At 45.7% G+C, this 18466-nt stretch overlaps 1 protein-coding gene across 22 annotated transcripts in view; it reads right to left on the reverse strand.

Moving 5' to 3' along the window:
* The window catches only part of Anks1b (ankyrin repeat and sterile alpha motif domain containing 1B), a 953532-nt gene that overhangs the window by 75880 nt on the left and 859186 nt on the right, over window positions 1-18466 (reverse strand). For 11 of the 22 annotated variants that reach the window (XR_014999730.2, XR_014999729.2, XM_085683216.2 and 8 more), the window contains 2 exons: window positions 3567-3674; window positions 1401-1580 (listed from right to left, as the gene is read on the reverse strand). Coding sequence is in view for 18 of the 22 variants with exons in the window: in XM_085683216.2 (XP_085539342.2) it covers window positions 1401-1580; window positions 3567-3674 (288 nt within the window). In the remaining 4 variants the exon portion in view is untranslated. The remainder of the gene's footprint in view (window positions 1-1400; window positions 1581-3566; window positions 3675-18466) is intronic. The other 11 variants (XM_085683219.2, XM_087901963.1, XM_087901962.1 and 8 more) reach the window with 2 other exon arrangements.

Consider the following 18466-nt stretch of genomic DNA (forward strand, 5'->3'; position numbering starts at 1 on the left):
TCAATATCAGTTAAATGCTCATTAAAGACCTATCCTGCCTTACTCAGGAAGACGAGGGTCTAGAAATGACTGAATTTTAATGACTAGATAGAGACCACGTGGTTCAAGGCTGCACACCATGTCTCTGAGGTGTTTCCATCAGATATATTGAACCACACATGTGTCCCGCAAATACTCAGAGCAGGAAATGGAAGAAAGGCTTGGGGAAGGAAGCCTCCATCCTCCCTCTTTAAAAGAACCTCATTTGAAACAGCAGCAGATTTAAAGACAATCACCCAAGCCCAGAGAACAGGAAAATTTCTCCTTTTCTCCCCTTTCCCATAATCCATTCTATTTACAAAAACCGTAAGCCCCATCACTGCCACCTCTAAGAACAATTTAGTATCGAGAGACAACCTTGCAGGCCAAAGCAGTAAGCAGTATAATCGTGGTTTCTAGAACGTTCTCTCCACATATTACTTCCTTGAGTTAAAATATTGAGTGTTTTCCAAAGACTTTCAAAAAGACAACAATCTCACTAAACAGTTGAGAAAAAAAGTTAACAGCTAAGGCAAAACAATTATAGTCAGATTTTCACCTTTGAGTTCTCAGCTAATGTGTGGGAGGCGGAGAAAGGCTCTCAGAGCTGCGAGCTCAGTCTCCAACGACAATGAGAAGAGCTGATTCTACCCACAGTCGCCCTTACGCCCTTATCTCAGCAACGAGGGGCAAAGGTGCAGAACTAGCTGCTCACCTGACATGGATGTGTCATCACCGTCTAGCTATGGCTGACTCAAATTTCTGAACAGAGATCCAGGGACACAGCTGAGTGGACGTTTGTCCCGAGGAGGGAAGGGCTGACCGACAGACCACTCTTTTCAAATACTTGTGCCCGGCAGAGTTGTTATTTCTAACTGTCCATTGCGATAACGTGGGATGGTGTAATGACTCATGACTCCCACTAGGGAGGCTCTATACAAACACATCAGCTTGGGAGGAAATGATCTCCTAGGAAGCTATTACTTTCCCCCTGAACTTCTGCTCCACCATCCGGCCAATTTGCATCTTGAAACCTACGGTTTTCGTCTTCCTTTCCTTGTGACCTGACCCTGTCCCAGTTACAGGTCCTTTTCCACGCAGAGCGAAGACTTTTGTGAGCACAGCGAGACCAGCTGGCTACAACTAATTGGCTGAGAAGGGGTTTCAACAACGGGCATATGTATCCATCTCCTCGAGTGGGCTGGTTCCAGCTAGCTCCGGAGAGCACAGAGCGCAGAACGCTTTACAAAACGGCACAGGTCAACTTCGGGCGCGGCGGGTGAGCAGGCACCCGCTGGGAGCTAGCGGCTAGGTCTCTAGCCGCGGGACCTGCTGCGGGTGAAAGGCAAGCATATCACGGAGGCTTCGAACGAACACCTTACCTGAGCCATCTGCCTCTCCAGCTTTGACCGGGGGATATCATCGAAGTAGTTCTCGGTTCTTCTCCGCCTTGCATCGCCCTGCATGATAATGTGAGGGACGTCTAGGGAGCCGCCAGTGGTGTAAGTGCTTTGGCTAAGTGATGGAGACAACTGAGGAGGAGTGTGGTTACCACTGGCTTCCTGAATGGAAATACATCATGAAGTAAATACCATGCTCTCGGGGGGGGGGGCAGCCTTTGGCTTCAAAAACTGTGAAAATACGAACACAACAAGCTACGGGGGCGGGGGCGGGGGCGGGGGCGGGGGCGGGGGCGGGGGTGGGGGTGGGGTTGGAGTTTCTTATTCATCTGCTGGGATTGCCAACATTCCACCATCAGTTCTATGAATGGTGTCATCAAGTCAATACTTCTGCCTCCCAGTGATTTCAGGTCAAAGTAGAAAGAATCACATGTTGTTGTTGTCTTAACCAGTACTACGGATGATCTCTCTCGGAAAGCAGAGGTTCATCTCTGCGGGGCACCCCGTCATTCTCGCGTGTTTAGGGGGCGGAGAGACTGTGGGCAGAGCATCCTCACTGCGGTGGATGCCGTTTTACAAGCTGCTAACGTGGGACTAGGTAGGTCTTGACCCTCTCTACCGAAGTGCGGTGTGACAAGAGGGCTGGGGAGTGGACACAGTATGGCAACATAGCATATCACACGACGTACAGACTGCAGAGCAATGTGTAGAAATGACGGAGGATGCTTTTCCAACAGCAAAGACAGCCCTAGCAGCAACCCTAGCTGCAGCAACCCTAGCTGAAGACCGGCCAGAGCAGGGTGAAGGATGGCAGTGGCTGCCACTCTGGCCTTTCAAGCCACAGGAACATGGGAGCCATGAGATTCTGCAGGCCACCTCTTCCCCTGACTTCTCTGGCAGAGTTAGACCCACTTTGGCTAGAAACCCTCCCCGCCCTGCCCCCTCCAGTCTTTAATTTATTATTTCCATAAGTCTCTTCTTGGGAGTCAGGGTGAGAGGTTCAGAAGGGAAAGGCCAGAGAGCTGCGTAAACTGGAAATGGCTCCTCTGAGACCTCTTACGGGAGCTTACACGGGTGGTGCTTGGAGCCACCCCTCTTCCCACGAAGTAAGAGGGAAGCAAGATAATGAGCCCTTAATTGTTCTGATGGATTGGAGGCCTCTTTTGGAGGGATAAATATGCATCTTACCTCCGCTTTCCTTATTCCTCAAACCCTGAAGTAGCCTACATCTATCTTAGCTCATCCTGACGCCCTTGGTACTCAGTTCCTCTTGTGGATTCCTGCATCTCATGGACCCCATTTCCTCTTCTAAACTAAATCAGACTCACCATTCTGGAAGGTTCTGTCCCGCCCAGTGCCCTGTCACACTGACTGTGGCCTGCAGTTCACCTAAGTCCCCTATCAGGGCCATTTATCCCCCTCCATTTATCCATGGAGGCCTATGCTCCTGTTCATTTGCATAGGAATGAGATGCAAATGAGTGCTGAACTGAGCTTGTCAAAGGAGACCTTGGCTTTCTAACGGACTTTGGAAGAGCTCAGTGGGCTTCCTGGGAGGCGGGGCCTGTGGCTACACTCTCTGCCTCAACCTCTTGATTTCTTTGGGCCCCTTCCTTCTCACTTTCCCTCTTTGTTCTGACCTCTGACAGGTTTCTCTCTAGTTTCTTTACCCCAGGTTTCTAAAAACATAGCTGAAGGAAACAATTGTTAGTTTATTAAATAAAATTTTAGAGTCTATCTTCTTAAATTTTTTGAAGTGGGTTAAAAAAATGGTCATTTTTCATTTCTTGAAAAACAGGAGGACCCTGAGGTTAATTTAAAATTGATTCTTACTTAACTGACGTTCCTGATCGATTTCTTTTCTGTGGGTTTGAGTCTGACAGAAAACTCATTTCCTTTCTCTTGGGAGTGGGAGTCTGGGAATGAAGGGGTGGTCTTTAGAAGATGGTCGCTAGGCAAACTGAATTCCCTTACAATGTAGTTCTAAATCTCTGCATTATTTATTGAGAAAACCAGACACAATCAAAAGGGAGATTGATAAGGTAAGCGATGAGGATGCATTTCCTCCTCCATGGCTTCAGCCATTTTACTGCACAATATCCTTTTTGAGGAGAAGGGAGGAGAGCAAGACGGACATGGCGGCACTTACCCTGAGGGTGATGGAGCGAGGGGGCTTCTGTGGGGGTTCCTCATGCAGCCTGTCTCCCAGAGATGCCAAAATGCGTTTTCTGTGGCCGATCAAACTGATCTTTAAAACCTGCAGCAACATGCGTTTGGGTTAACTCTTTTATCGAAGGGGGGAAAACAAGAGAATTTGTATATGTCCTACAACACAAATGCTACAATGAGGTTTATGCAACATTAACCCGACCCTGTGAGAGACACAGTATGAAATTAGGGGCACACTTCGGTCTAGAGAGGAATTGGAAGGAGTAACAGCCAGAGAGCCTGGGTGGAGAAAGCAGAGGGGGCCCAGATCTCACTGTGCACTTTGACTCTCAGACCCCTGACACACAAACCGGCCCTTAGCAAAAACATCCTAAAAAGTCTCTGGGTTCCTAATGCTTTCAGAACCAACACCGAGCTTCCTCCTCGCCTCATGGCTAAAAGCGTGGTGCAGTGTGTCCCTTCACACTGGACTCTCAGTCATGTGGGCCTGAGTGACTCCACCTGTATGCCTGAACACGCCACACACACACACACACACACACGCTTGCACGCACGCTTGCTTGCACAAACACACTCATGTGTACACCACACACACACACACGCATGCATGCACGCACGCTTGCACAAACGCACTCATGTGTGTGCGCACACACACTTGTCTTCACCTGGGGCCTCTACCCTCCCACACCCCCACCTCCTTCACCTCCCACGTCCCCCTCCACGTCAGCACCTGTAGCCTTTCAGGTAGCTATACTTCTGTCCCTCTATTACTCAAATGTCTCCTGAGGAAAAATTGCCTTCACCTCTTCACTGAAAATGCTGTACCACAGTCCTATAAACTCACTGTACCACGGTTTTGGCTTTTTTTTTTTTAAACCATTCTTTGAAATGACTTTGTCGGAATGCTTGTGTTTAGGCATCAGCTGCTCCCACTTGGGGTTCCTACGAGCAGGGCCCTGGGACTTGTTTATCACTGTACCAAACAAGCCTTGAAACAAGGCTGGGGGGGGGTTGGGGTGCGACTCAATGAACAGGAGAGATTGGGCTTGGATGAGGATTAAAGTAGGCAAGCTAGGGTTAGAATAGGTGCTAGGACTGCCCTCTTGGGGTATATTGGGTGTCCAAGGAGGGAACTTTCAAGGGTGGAACTGCAGAGGCATCTGTGGAATAGATACCCAAGGGAACCTCGGCCCGGTCCAGTCCGGTAATGTTTGACTGATGGCCATTACCCTCTGTCTCCTGAGCCGAATCAGGCTTGTCTGACTCTCAAGATGGTTTTATGCAACGGCAAATGCTATGGTTTCAGCGGTTAAGATCACTGGCTGCTCTTCCAAAGGTCTTGAGTTCAATTCCCAGCAACCACGTGGTGGCTCACAACCATCTGTAATGAGGTCTGGTGCCCTCTAGAGGAAGAGACCTGGTCAGTTGTCCTCATCAACTTAGACCATGAAACCCAGAATGGACAAGTTCAACAGAACCGCCACATACGGGCTGCCCATGCGTGCTTCAGCATTGCCAGGGCATACATTCCATTCATTCAGTTTCAAATGCTATGACATTTTGGGCATATCTGCAAATTATGACTACAATCATAAAAGCATTTTCCCCCTTCTGTGTCTATGTGTGCCCCAGGATGTAAACAGCTCTTGACACATACCTAGCTTTTAGTTATATAAATAATTTTTCCATGCCTATCAAGTTTTACAGAAAAGTAACTGAAATTTATGTAATATTTATATAAAATTTTATGTATTTATAATATTAGTATTATATTTATATAACATACATAATGAAATTCAGCTATATATATACACAACATATATAAAATATATACATACACATATAAAAAATATTATGCTGCCTTGAGTTTTGGGTACTTGCTACCTAATGGTTGTTGGACCTAAATTGATTTAGGTTTAAGGTTTTTAAAAAAACATTTGTTTATTTATTTATTTCATATGTGTGTGTATATGGGCATATGGGTGGCATGTTGCACACGTGGAGGTCAGAGGACAACTTGGCAGAGCCAATCTTCTCCTTCCACCATGTGGTTCCAGGAGATTGATCCCAGGCTGGAAGGCTTGGCCGCAAGCACCTTTATTTCCCAAGCCGCCTTGCCGGGCCTTGATTTAGGTTTTAAATAGCTCTCTGTCCTAATGTTTCACATGGTAAATGCTAACCAAGTTGAGCACCAGCGTGACCTGTCCTATGGCCCTGTGGGTTTATAAATTCTCACTCCCTTGGGCTGAGGAATCCTGACGTTTGATAAACAGTTCTCGCCTAGCAGTGATTTCACCTGCACCTTCCCCCACATTATGGCTGCGGCGTAAGAATGCTGAGGAAACACGACTCGGGATATTCCAGCATTAAGCGAACCGCGGCTGTCAGTTTGAACGGCGTATTGTTTTCTGCTTTTAATGACCTCTTTATAGATGTTCCTTTTCAGTTGGCCCGATGGAAGGCTGATCTTTTAGATGCAGGGTGATTATGAATATCTACATGAGACAAAGGTGTGTATTGACTGTCAAATCTCTTCATTTTGCTGGAGTGGACAGTTCAAATCCCCGTAGTCTTGGGAGATTGGTTTGGATCGCTTCTCCCTAAATTCCTCATCTTCCAGTTGTCCACGCAGGAGCCCATCTGCCATCCTTCTGCCCACTCACGTGGCCTGGCGCTGTCTTTCTGCATTTCTATTAGCCAGCTCGGCATTTCACTACACGGACGAGCGTTCCAACTGAATCCTCCATGCAGATTATGAATATGCTAATGAAGTATAGTCCTGTGCTCATAACTCACAGGCAGCATTACCTACTGCATCCAGAGAAATGTCCTTATATCCTTGTACTGTTTCATTTTCTGAGCACCAGGACCAGAGATTCCTCCATCTCAGAAAACACACAACACTCATCTTTCCCCAAGACAGTCTGCAAGTCTAAACACACTTCATTTTGTTTTATTGGATGTGTGTAGGGTTTTCGTTTTTACCTGCTTGTGTATTTGTGTGCCACTTGCACACCTGGTACCCAAGGCTGCCAGAAGAAGGAGTTACAGATGGTCGTGAAGTATCATGTGGGTGCTGGGAATCAAACCTGCAACCCCTGGAAGAGCAGCCTGTGCCTTGACTAATGAATCATCTCTCCACCCCCTCTTATTCCCTTTTATTCTTATTCTCTATTACTTTGCCAAGAGCTTCTAGAAGATGTTTTTCCTGATCCCCCTACAATCCCCACCTCTTTTTCTTTTCCCAGCAAGTGATTGGACCTAGTGCTCATGCTGCTTCATTGGGCCCCTGACTACTGCTAAGAAATGATCTTTGGGTATCTTTAATAAAGATACTCAATTTATGTTCTAAAACACAAACAAAACAAACCAAAAACTGACACTAAGCCACAGCTCTGTAGCTTCACTCTTGTGTTTGGCTTCCTTTCTCACACTCAAGTTTGGGACAACTGACCTGACTCCTCTGGCCTCAGTTTTCCATCAGGAACATAAGGGGACATGATGCCCATGTTGCCCATGATGGCCAAGGTCATCGAAAAGATAAAGAGGAAGGGCATGATGCTGGGTGTGGTGGTTTCACACCAGTAATCTTGGTACTTGACAAAAGGGGAGAACCACTCCGAGTTCAAGGTCAGCCTACTTTATACAGTGAATTCTTGACTCCAGGTCAGAAAGCTACACAGAGAGAAACCTCTTTCTCTCTTTCTCCCTCTCTCCCTGTCTCTCAAACACACACACACACACACACACACACACACACACACACACGGAGGGAGGGAGGGAGGGAGGGAGGGAGGGAGGGAGGGAGGGAGGGAGGGAGGGAGGGCAGGAGAGAGGGAAGGAGGGACAGAGAAAGGAAGGAGGTTGTAAGAAGAGTTGGCACAGTACCTAGAGCCTTCACTTCTACTGACTAGTGTTCATGGTACTGGAAGGTACACTACACACTCCCAAAGGAGAAAGTAAACACCAATCCAGTCACAAACCCTTCAATCTACCACAGTGTCCTGCCTGCAACATTGCTAGTGCAATAATGGCATAAAGTTTATGGGAGTAACCAACCAAGATCTGATCTGCTTTAAGGCCCACTTTATGAGATAGAACCCACCCCTGATACTGCTCAGGTGGCCGAGAACCTGAGATCAGATATGCCTGAGACCCAGGGGAAAACCAAATACTAATGTTCACTAGAGGAATGAAGCAGTAAAATGACCCCAGTGACATTCTGCTGCACTCAAAGATCAGTACTTTGCTCTATCAGCATCAGAGAGGCTTCCGTCTGCAGTAGATGGGAATTAATAAAGAGCTGAGCAATGTGCAGAGAGTGAGAGACCTTGGGTCACTCAGCCCTGAAAGGAATGTCTCCATCAAAGGCCTCCCCTCAGGACTCAGGGAATCGTGCAGAAGAGGAGACCGAAAGATTGTAAGAGCCATAGATTATGGATGATACCAAGGAAACAAGGCCCTTCTAAACACAGGAGGATCGATGCACACGTGAAATCAAAGACTGTGGCAGCATCCACGGTGCCTGCACAGGTCTAGAAAGTATGCCAAGTGTGTACACATGCCTCATCCAATCCTTAAGGTAACCTAGGCATTCTCATTTGCATGACGTCAAACCTGAGACTGGGAAATACTGAGGAACCTGTGGGCCATGCTGCCCACAGGTGTCAAGGCTTGGAACAGTTCCCCAGCCCCCAGTCACGACTGACTGCTTGCCAAGTTTCTCTTCCTGCTGTTCCTTCCATACCTTCTGGTCGCAGCCATGCCATTGATCATGCCATGATTGTACTGAAGCGGGGGCTTCTCCTAGTGAGTCCCAACCACCCGAAAGCATTAGAACAACTTGTTTCTTTGATAAGTCTCATAGCAAAGCAAAGGGCAAGAACTTTCCAGCATTCCCTGGGATGCAACCCAAATTAGCTAATATCAGAATAGTAGAGAAGGCATGTAACTTTTGGCTTCAAAATTCTCAGGTTGATTGAGAGACATCCAACTGGCAGAGCAATTACAGAATATTTCAACAAAAGACAGTTTAAAAGACCAAGGCAATCTGGTCTGGCTTGAGTGAGAATAGCTTCTGGCATCTTTGTAATTGGAGCTCTGAAGTAGTGAAATCCCAGACACCTAGGATCTGCAAGCCAACCCTCTTTTGAAAGCCTCCAACAGTAGCTATGTATTAGAGGAGAATGTCACAAGATTCTGTGAACATTATTTTGGACCCAATGAATGTAAAAAGATGAAGCAAGGGAAACATCTGGTTATTTTAAGATATTGAGACAATTCAGCTCAACTAACAAACAAACAATTAGGTTTTTGTTACAAATCATTTGGAGGATACCAAAGGGAAACAACTTATGGAGTTTCTGAGGTCGAAAAGACTGGGCAGAAAGAGATGAACTGTCAAACCATTACTGAAGAAAATAATTATATGTGCATGAGAAGGTGGTCCTGACTGCAGAGGAACATGGACCAAGAGGAAACGGATCTAGATAGGTAAGTAATCAAAGACAGAAACGAGAGGAAGAGGGGATCAATGTTATTGTATATTTGAAAGACGGTTATGATCACATCGGTCATTGTGTCCATAGCAAGGTATATTGTTTAAACACCATGGGCCTCTTGGAGTTTTCTACATTGTCAATTAAAGAGGACAGCCTCAGAAACTCTGTCCCAAGGTTGGGCAGTAGGAGAATATCAGTGCTGGGTGTCAACACTGTAACATTATGTGACTGACATTTGTAAGTCCGGGGATAGCTGCGAGAATTCTGCCAGACAGACAGTATCACGACATTCTCCTTGCACTGAATGGCTTGCATCAGAATATATGTCAGAGTGGCGCTAAAAGTTGGTATGTGTAGACTTTTTCTTTTTAAAATGAATGCGATATAAATTAAACATGTTAAATTTAATGTGTAATGCAACGCTTTGTCTGTGTTTTAAAAATTAAACAATGCTTTGATTATAATAACAGTGCTACTTTCCCATTCTAGATACTTTATGAAATACAAAATACAAAATACAAGCATATTAGTTATTCCCCAAGCTATTAACATTCAGCATACGTGACAGGCTGTACCAAGTGTCGACAGATGCAAGAGAAGTTCAGAGAACTTCTTTGTTTTATCATGGTCATGTTGTAAGGTCACCTTTTACCTTGATATTTTCACTTCATATCAAAGTCAAGGAACTTTTCTCCATATTCAAGTCTGAATAGACATTTCAAGTAACTCAATATATTGGTTCCTAGCAGCATTTCTTAATTCCTTAACCATCCCCTTGTTGGTATTTCTTTTCTAAATATCACGCACTCCACATGCTTTAAAATATACTCTTATCCTACCATTTCTTCTACATTGTCGTTTTGAGTGGACACGATATGGAATATACTAATTAAAACCATGAGAATGCACATGAGTCAGGGAGAGACGTCAGGTGGCAACAGTCTGTCTGCACGTCCTGCTGAAATCTCAATCCCATCATTGCTGGCTGGACCACATCCCCCGGGGAAATCACACACCCACGTCACGTTCTTCAGGGTCACCTCTTGCATGTGCTGTGTTTTGGAGTCTGGGTTTAGCGGACAAATGCGACAAAGAGTACGCAGCTTAAGTCCTCTACAGATCAGACGCGCAGCAGCGCCGAGCCGGTGGGCTTTCTGGTCATCGCTGCCGTGGACTGTGCTCTTTTTCTTTCTGGTTTTCACATCTATAAGGAGAAAAGAGTGTCCTCCTGTGTTTGGACCTTTCTTGTATATTGTCTGGATGACCGATCCTCTGTATTCTCTCTAGAGAGTTTCCAGCTAAAGAGAGAACAGCTCTCATGCAAGTCTGCCGGAGCCGTCTGTTTCCTGAATGGCCTCTTTGAACCAAGTGTCAGGTGTGCCGACGAGGCGCTGCTACGCATGAGGGCCGAGGGTGGGCTCTGACGGGGAAGTTCAAGTGGTTTGTTCTCATGTACTGAACTAAAACTGAGATTAAGTGTGGAAGCACACGTCCCACCAAAGAGAGAAAGTACCCTTCCCGCAGAAGTGCTTGAGGAGCCCACAAATCCAGAGATTCTTGTATCCATTTGCTGACCCTGACATTTTCTCTCTCAGGACGTGGACTTCAATAACACAGCTGGAAGAGTAGGGGCTGAGGGGTTTCTGAAGCAGAAAGTCATGACGTTTGATTCTGAATTGTTTTCTCAGCTACCTGGCCTTTTACACCGTGGAGCTCAGGTATCTCATTCAGTGAGCTTTCACTGGGTATCTGGCACATGCAATTACAATGTTACATAATCTGTGAGCCACAAAGAGGAGAAATCATGCAGGGTTTTAGGGCACTAAATATGAGGTGGGAAAGTATATATGTGTGTGTTGTAGCTATTTTTCTTCTCACAATTATCCATCCATCCATCCATCCATCCATCCATCCATCCAACCATCCATCCATCCATCCATTTATCCATCTATCCATCCATTCATCCATCTATCCGTCCATCCATCCGTCCATCCATCCATCTATCCATTCACCTACCCATCCATCCACCCATCCATCCATCCATCCATCCATCCATCCATCCACCCACCCACCCATCCATCCATCCATCTACCCATCCACCTATCCATCCGTCCATCCATCCATCCGTCCATCCATCCATCTATCCATTCACCCACCCATCCATCCACCCACCCATCCACCCACCCATCCATCCATCTACCCATCCATCCATCCATCCATCCATCCATCCATCCATCCATCCATCTACCCATCTACCCATCCACCTATCCATCCATCCATCCATCCATTCATCCACCCATCCACCTATCCACCCACCCACCCATCCATTCATTCATCCATCCATCCACCTATCCACCCACCCACCCATCCATCCATTCATTGATCCCTCCATCCACCCACATATCCATCCATCCGTCTAAATGTTTCTATCTATCCAGCCTTCCCAGCCTAAATGGACTCCAGAGGGTTGGGTGAAGATGACTAGGAAGCTGCTCTAGAGACTCTGGAGCACTCTGTTCTGCTACGATTTCCCTTGAAGTATAATGGAAACTTAAAACTTTCTCTCTTCTCCTTAAATAACCCCAGTAGCAATATTTTGAGTATTACCCTTGTTGCTTCAGTGTGTTGCTATGCATTTCTCTGGGTAGATTTTAGATCAAGAACTAGGCCTTTTACTTCTCCAGATTTCTCTCTCACAGTCTCCTGGCTTCCCGTATGCACACCTCTGCATGTTCTAAAATGTGCCTGCTTCTCTTGCTCCAAGAGAATCTTGCAAAGATACAATCAAGATACAACTAAACTTCCCTCAATGTGTATTATAAAGACTGTGTTTCTGAACTTCCATGGTGTTCGTGGGCTGTTGTTTACACTAGATACATGTCTTAGTATGTAGGGCTATTTCTCTGTCTGTCTGTCTGTCTCTCTCTGTGTGTGTCTCTGTCTCTGTCTGTCTGTCTGTCTGTCTCTCTCTCTCTCTCTCTCACACACACACACACACACACACACACACACACATCTTACCTGACCAAAAGTGCACTATAAACTTTGGGAAATCACACATAGTTTGGGCCCTAGGGCCTTTCGCAGCATCTAGAACACAATACATCTCCTAGGTGGACCCTAAGGCCTCAACTCTGATCCCTTCCAAGGTAGACTAGTAAAGCAGGCAAGACAAAACCAAAAACAAAGAGGAAAAGAAGAAAACACCCATTATCTTAGTCCCTCCCTTTCTGCTCTTGAGAATTCTCTACTCTTAGGCTCTGGCCCCTTAATTCCATCCAGTCTCCTCACAGGAAGAGAGGCAAGTCTTCTTCACCTGGCGCCGCTCTAACTCCTCCTGACTTCTACTCTTTCATCTACAAAACCCAAGCTCGAGATTTCCTTGTTCATTACCATTCAAGACCACACCTACTAAGCAGCTACCCAATAGCAGTTTGTAGGACAGATGGCAAGAGTTACTAATAACCCGCAGGAAGAAAAGGCGAAAGGCGGTCCCAATGATACCGCTCTGCAGAGAGCAAAGATTGAGCAACAGGGATGTGCTTCTGAAGACAGACGGGCTCAATAAACAGGAAATACTAATCACGGGGAAATGCAATAATCTTCTCATAGAAAGAGAGAGCGTAATGCAATAATTGCCTCAGAGCATTTAAGGGTTCTGAAGGTACAAAGCCTTCTTTGTAATCAATGAGGATCTCAGGTTTATTTGTAAAGCTCCCTGAATTACCTCTTGATGAAGGTACTAATTTTCTGATTATATTTTACCATAAACAGGGCTCTAGAAGATGAAGAAGAACCCACAACAAACCAGCCAATCAGTTCCTAATTTCCCTGTAAGTTACTTTTAAGTACACCTTCGGCAAGTTAGCTTTTCGTAGGGAAAAACTGGGCTGCCCCGGGAAAAGTCAAACACTGTGGTTACTACAAGAAAAAACTAGTTTAAATAGAGAGTGGACCGGTGTCATGCTCCACCCCAAAGGCTGTTGTTTACACGCGCTGATGGCATTTGAAAGCAAATCGCTCTGTGCTTTTGTTAATGTCTCTCAGAAAGCAGAGAGACAACTGATTTGCCTAGGTTTGTTAACCATGCGAGGTTTTACAGCTACTTCGGGCATTTCCCAACTTGCTGGGATCAACTGTAGAGTACGACCGGCTCTCTCAGTTTGAAAATCAAAATGATTGTCAACAGCGCTCATTAGCCGATGTTTGCATGTACAAGATGAACTGAAATATACAAAAGGTGAGAATACACTCATATTGGCAAAGCATGGCTTTTAAGAGAAACCGAATCTTCAAGCGACAATTCCCGGTAAGCGAGGAGCGGTTTATTCAATTTTTGGCTTATGAATGGTCTTTTCTTCTTTGCCTTCTCGCTCTTCAGGAACCTTAGTGGCATATAATGCCTTCCATCAGAGACAGAACAGTGAAAGGGGGCAGTGAACTCAATCCTGTAAATTTCTTTTCTTGTCAGAGGCTCTGATAAAAAGAATCTGATGTAGGAGGAGATAAAAATCTATCTAATGGTAGCTAGAAGTAAAAGCTCTAGAAACATATCCCAGGATTGGACTTAGCCCATACACTACTGCTTGCTAGGATTTGGCACTCACATATTCAGTCCATATATGTTGGGGAAAAGAATATAAGGGTTCAACAAAAATGTGCTCTTAAGTGTAACATGGAAGGCCAGCTTGTTGGGGTTTCTGTCCCGCCCAGTACTCCACAGCCAGCAAGTCCCAAAGAAAATCATACAGAGATCTCCATAAGTTATAAAACTGATTGGCCCATTAGCTCAGGCTACTTATTAGCTCTTGTAGCTTATATTAACCCATTATATGTTACATTAAGTAGATGTTGTCAGTCCCGAGGAAAAGTTCAAGATGGGAAAGGACCCCTAGGGGAACATCAGTGATGGCTTTCTTATAACCCCCTTTCTTGCATCAACCCCTCTGTCATCCCACAACACCTTCATCTCCTGGATAGTCACAGAGTAACAAAATCTGGGGGGATCACTAAGTAGCCACCAGAAAGACTGAAATAAAAATGTCAGACAAGGCCCAGCACTGGTAAATCCGGGAGCCCACACAGGGCCAGTTGGAATATAAAGGACCACAGTTGCTTTCAGAAAAATGTGGCCCAGCGAGCTCACACAAGAGAAATGGAAACATGTCCCTACAAAGACGTGCACATAAACATCTAAGTGACATTTTTCAGAACAGCTGAGAACTGTAAAGAGATTAATATCCCATCAACCCATAAACACATCAGTAACAAATGGTGACCCAGTGGCCTGGTGTAGAAATGGGTGCAGCCACTGACTTCCAGAAGCTTTTTGGTGATGCTAAGTATGTTGACAGAGACATATTGAAATGTAGAGTTTAAACGGTGATTTTATGATTTGTAATTAAGTTGCTTAATAAAGTTGTTAGGGAAAAATACTGGGAGAATGTATATAGTATTCAGAAAGGACAGTATTAATGAGGTCATTTCTCAAAGGTGTAATTCGGGCTTCTCCAGAGACACTTCGGTAATTCTGAAATATACCACTTGTCAGTTGGATGCAATCCAAGCTATAGCATGTTCGGTACATCTTAAGGGAATAAAGGGAACCGTGAACTAGAGGGCAGCTTTGTTCTGGACCTGGGCTGTTTAGCTGGAGGCTAATGGATGGGAAGCATATTTCTTGTTATATGTGTACAATAAATTAGCACTGATTACTTGTATATGAGCATATTCCTGAGGGTGTAAATCTTCCAAGCCAATGTACTTTGGTAACAATGCTGATGCTTTCTAAGTGTGTATGTTTGCAGGATACAGTGATCTCTGAGGTCAACGTGGCTCTCTCTTTAGGGTAACAGGTGGTGATAATGAGACCCTCCAGTCTTAGGATAGAGTAAATATAGTCACTGTGACTTTCTAGTCCAAGAAGAGTCACTGAAGAGGGTGGAAGACTGACCACAACTTAATCCACCTAAGCACAGGAAGCATGTGTCAGGGCAGGGAGGGGAAGTGGGATGGAGGGAGATGACTGGAAAGCCAATGAGGAGACCCAGCCTTGCTACGGTTGCTAGTGACAACCTCAGGCTTCCTGCCTCTCATAATACAGAGACTATTTTGTCAGGGGTCAGGTTGATCCCAAACCAAACGACCTTTAGGAATTCCTTTTCTACAGTGTTCACTGTGCTAACAAGCAGCATCGCTAAGTCAGTCTTCTGGGTACCACACAGCAGGGAAGGACATATTGAAGATGATCTGTGTTGGAGTCTTTGGTCACAGTGTTCAATCCTCCTACCATACACTGATAGACTGGGAGGCATGACATGCTCTTGTTCCCTCTTCAGTCAAATGAGACCAACACCCCTGCGGCACAGCGAGGGCACAGTTATTCAGGGCAGGTCTTGGAGTCATGGTGACTTGGGTGTGAGTCATGCTTCTGGTATATATGATTTTGGGTCAATGGATTAAACTCTTCCAGCATTATTCAAACTCATTCAAAATGAAGGTGTTAAAAAGCAGTACTTATTGCTTGGGGAAAACCAGAATTCAACGAGACTTAGCACTGTGTCTGGAGAAAAAGGGGTCTTGACGGACAGCAAACTTCACTTGATGTTTTGATTAAACTCAGCTGCTGAACTGGATGCGCTGGGCCCCCTCCTAGAACTTAGCAGGTTCATTGTTACAATGCCATGGCCGCTCCACGGCAGCTCCGTGGCTGGCCACGAATCTGTTCCCTGCCAACAGCTCTGCATCACCAGCCACGCACCGTTCAAAATTTCAATGATCTCATTAAAAATAAGTGTTGCTGAACTATGTTAATTTCCTTTTTTCCTTCCCCCTGACAGAGTTATTAGGATGAAGTCGACAGACAGGGTGAAGGGCAGAGATATGGTGTCTTTGCTTCCGATAAAGCACTTGACGGAGTCTTCCATTATCTAGACACAGGTGGGCTCTGTGAGTGAAGAATTAAGTGGATTCACAGCTGGGGGTACAGCGGCACCCAAGAGGTTTGATTGATGGCTCTGTCACAACCTGTAGGGGGACCACTGATTGAATATCACAGGGCCGTGGCCCTGGATTCTGCTTCATTCAACTTTTTTTTTTTATTAATGGCATTAAAGTAGACATAGGAGAAACACTTAGCAGATTTTTCAATGACATGAAACGGTGAAGGATATTTAATACGATAGGAGGCTGATACAAACATTCAAAATTCCCCCAACAGGAGAAAGGCAGAGCTGGCACCAGGATGATGCAATTGAAGAGGGGTAAATATTCTGTCCTGTGTCTGTGCGCCAGAGGCACTGCGTAGGATGGAAATTTGGAGGATGGGCCCTTGCCAACAATTTCAAGAGACATCTGGCTTCCATGAAGCTGAACACAGGAACTGAGTCTTAGGGGGACGAGCACAAGAGCAAGGGACACATTCATAGATGGTTTTTTATAAAACATCTTGCTTGCCTCCTTACTTTAGCCTGATGAGGCTGCTAATTCCGTGACACATGTAGAAGGGAACAGACACCACCATGCTCAGGATGCTGAGGGAGTTGTCAGAGTGTTGCCAGCAAAGTCAGGACACCGATATGGTTCTGACTCCCAGAATGCATGCTTTGTTCTATTCTTCACAGTATGCTGCTGACTCTCTCCCAGCATTCTCTGGGGCTCAAGGGAGATGGTTTTAAAGAAATAACCAGCCCCGTGCCTGCCTCTGCCCCCTCCCATTCTGCTCAAGAGTTGTTGGCTCCCTGAGAGACTCATTTAGATGTAAACCGGGTGCTTATCTTGCAACTGACACGTTCTGTGTTGCTGTATGGACACCACAGTCTGTTCTGAGTCCTCTCAAGTTTTACCCACAAATAAAACACTACAGAAATGATTGTCGCATTGTCTTTCTCAGCTTACCACCTTCCCAAACAGCTTCCTGCCAGAACGGCAGGCTCTGGCCAGAGAAAAGGTAGTATGGGATGCTTGAGAATGATCTGGAATCTGCGGCTGTCAGTAATGAGGCCCGGGTAATTAAAACTTTTTAAAATGAAGGTAATTTTCTGGGGCTGCATTAATGATTCAGGGTTGCATATTTACAGGAGAAAAACCTCAATTACCTTTAGGTAATTAGGCAGTGTGTTAAGTAACCCGCCTATGATGATATGCACTCGGAATGCATGAAATTAATTCAATTATTGAATTAGTTTGTATTAGGGTTTAAATGTTATTGGCTGTCACTGGGGTCCTTACTACCCTGGCTGGAAACGCATTCCGACATCTTCCTCTCTTGGCTAGGAGCGGCGTATTCCTGGATATTAGGAGTGCTGCACTGCATCCAAGTCAGGCCCTGGGAAGGCCATTTGTCTCCAGTGTCGCAGCAGAGGATGGTGAGGACCGTGCAGTATCCCAGAAAAGTGCCCTTGCTTTAATACATAAATTCTCAGGAGCAGCTGGTCGTCACTATTGCAAAGGCTAACGCTAGCTGCGTTAAATTCCAACTTACAGAGCTTTGAGGGTCATGGACGGTTCTTGGGTGGGGGAAGGTGGCAGCCCCCTCTTATTTTTCTCCTCTCCTTTTTCTAAGCTTAGGCCGGCCATGATTCACAAAGCCGGAGAACAGGGTCCTCAAACAGACTGAGGGCCCTTGGCTGCTGACAGTGCTGGCCCCATCTTGATGAGAGGGGTGGCCTGCTGTGGTGAGTGTTCATGACGACCTCTGCGGTGGACAAGGTGAGAACTTCCGCTGTCAGCTGTCTTAGTTACACACAGAGAGAAGGAATGATGGAGGAGGGAAGCTGCTTTGAAGTCTAAAACACTTCATCTGCAATCAAGTGTGTGAGGTCCTTGATGCTCATTTATTTTTATTTTTTAGACAAGGTCTTGCTATGTAGGTCTGGCTGGCCTGTATGTAGACCATTCTGGCTTCAAACTCACAGAGATCTTCCCTAGGCTCCTGGGATTAAAGGTGTGTGCTACCAATCCCAAGTTCCTTTAGGTTCTCAGTGACTCCAGTGGACCTGACCTCCTCCTGAGCTGGGCCTTGTCTTCTTGCTCTGGGAAAACCCTGCACACATCTTTTAGCATTTCAAGACCAGGTTCAAAGAGTACTTTGTGAAAAAGGAAACTTCCACCAATCCCCTTCGCCACCCACCCCTACAAACTGCAGGTGGCACCGCTGAGTGTTTACTGCTTCCCTTCTTGAGGTCTGAGCCTTCTGGAAGGCAGGAATGAGTATCACTTACATTGCAGTCCTTCCATAAAGCACAGTAGAAGGTTGCTTAAAACCAAACCAAACCATACAAAAACAAAGAAATCTCAAAATAGCAGATCTTTTGAGTATCTGTGTCAAATTAGTCGTGTTCTGGGAAACACACATAGAACATGGTGTGATAGTGGACCC

This window comes from Myodes glareolus, chromosome 26 (assembly GCF_982192425.1).
Source record: "Myodes glareolus chromosome 26, mMyoGla1.1, whole genome shotgun sequence".
Classification (NCBI taxonomy): Eukaryota; Metazoa; Chordata; class Mammalia; order Rodentia; family Cricetidae; genus Myodes; species Myodes glareolus.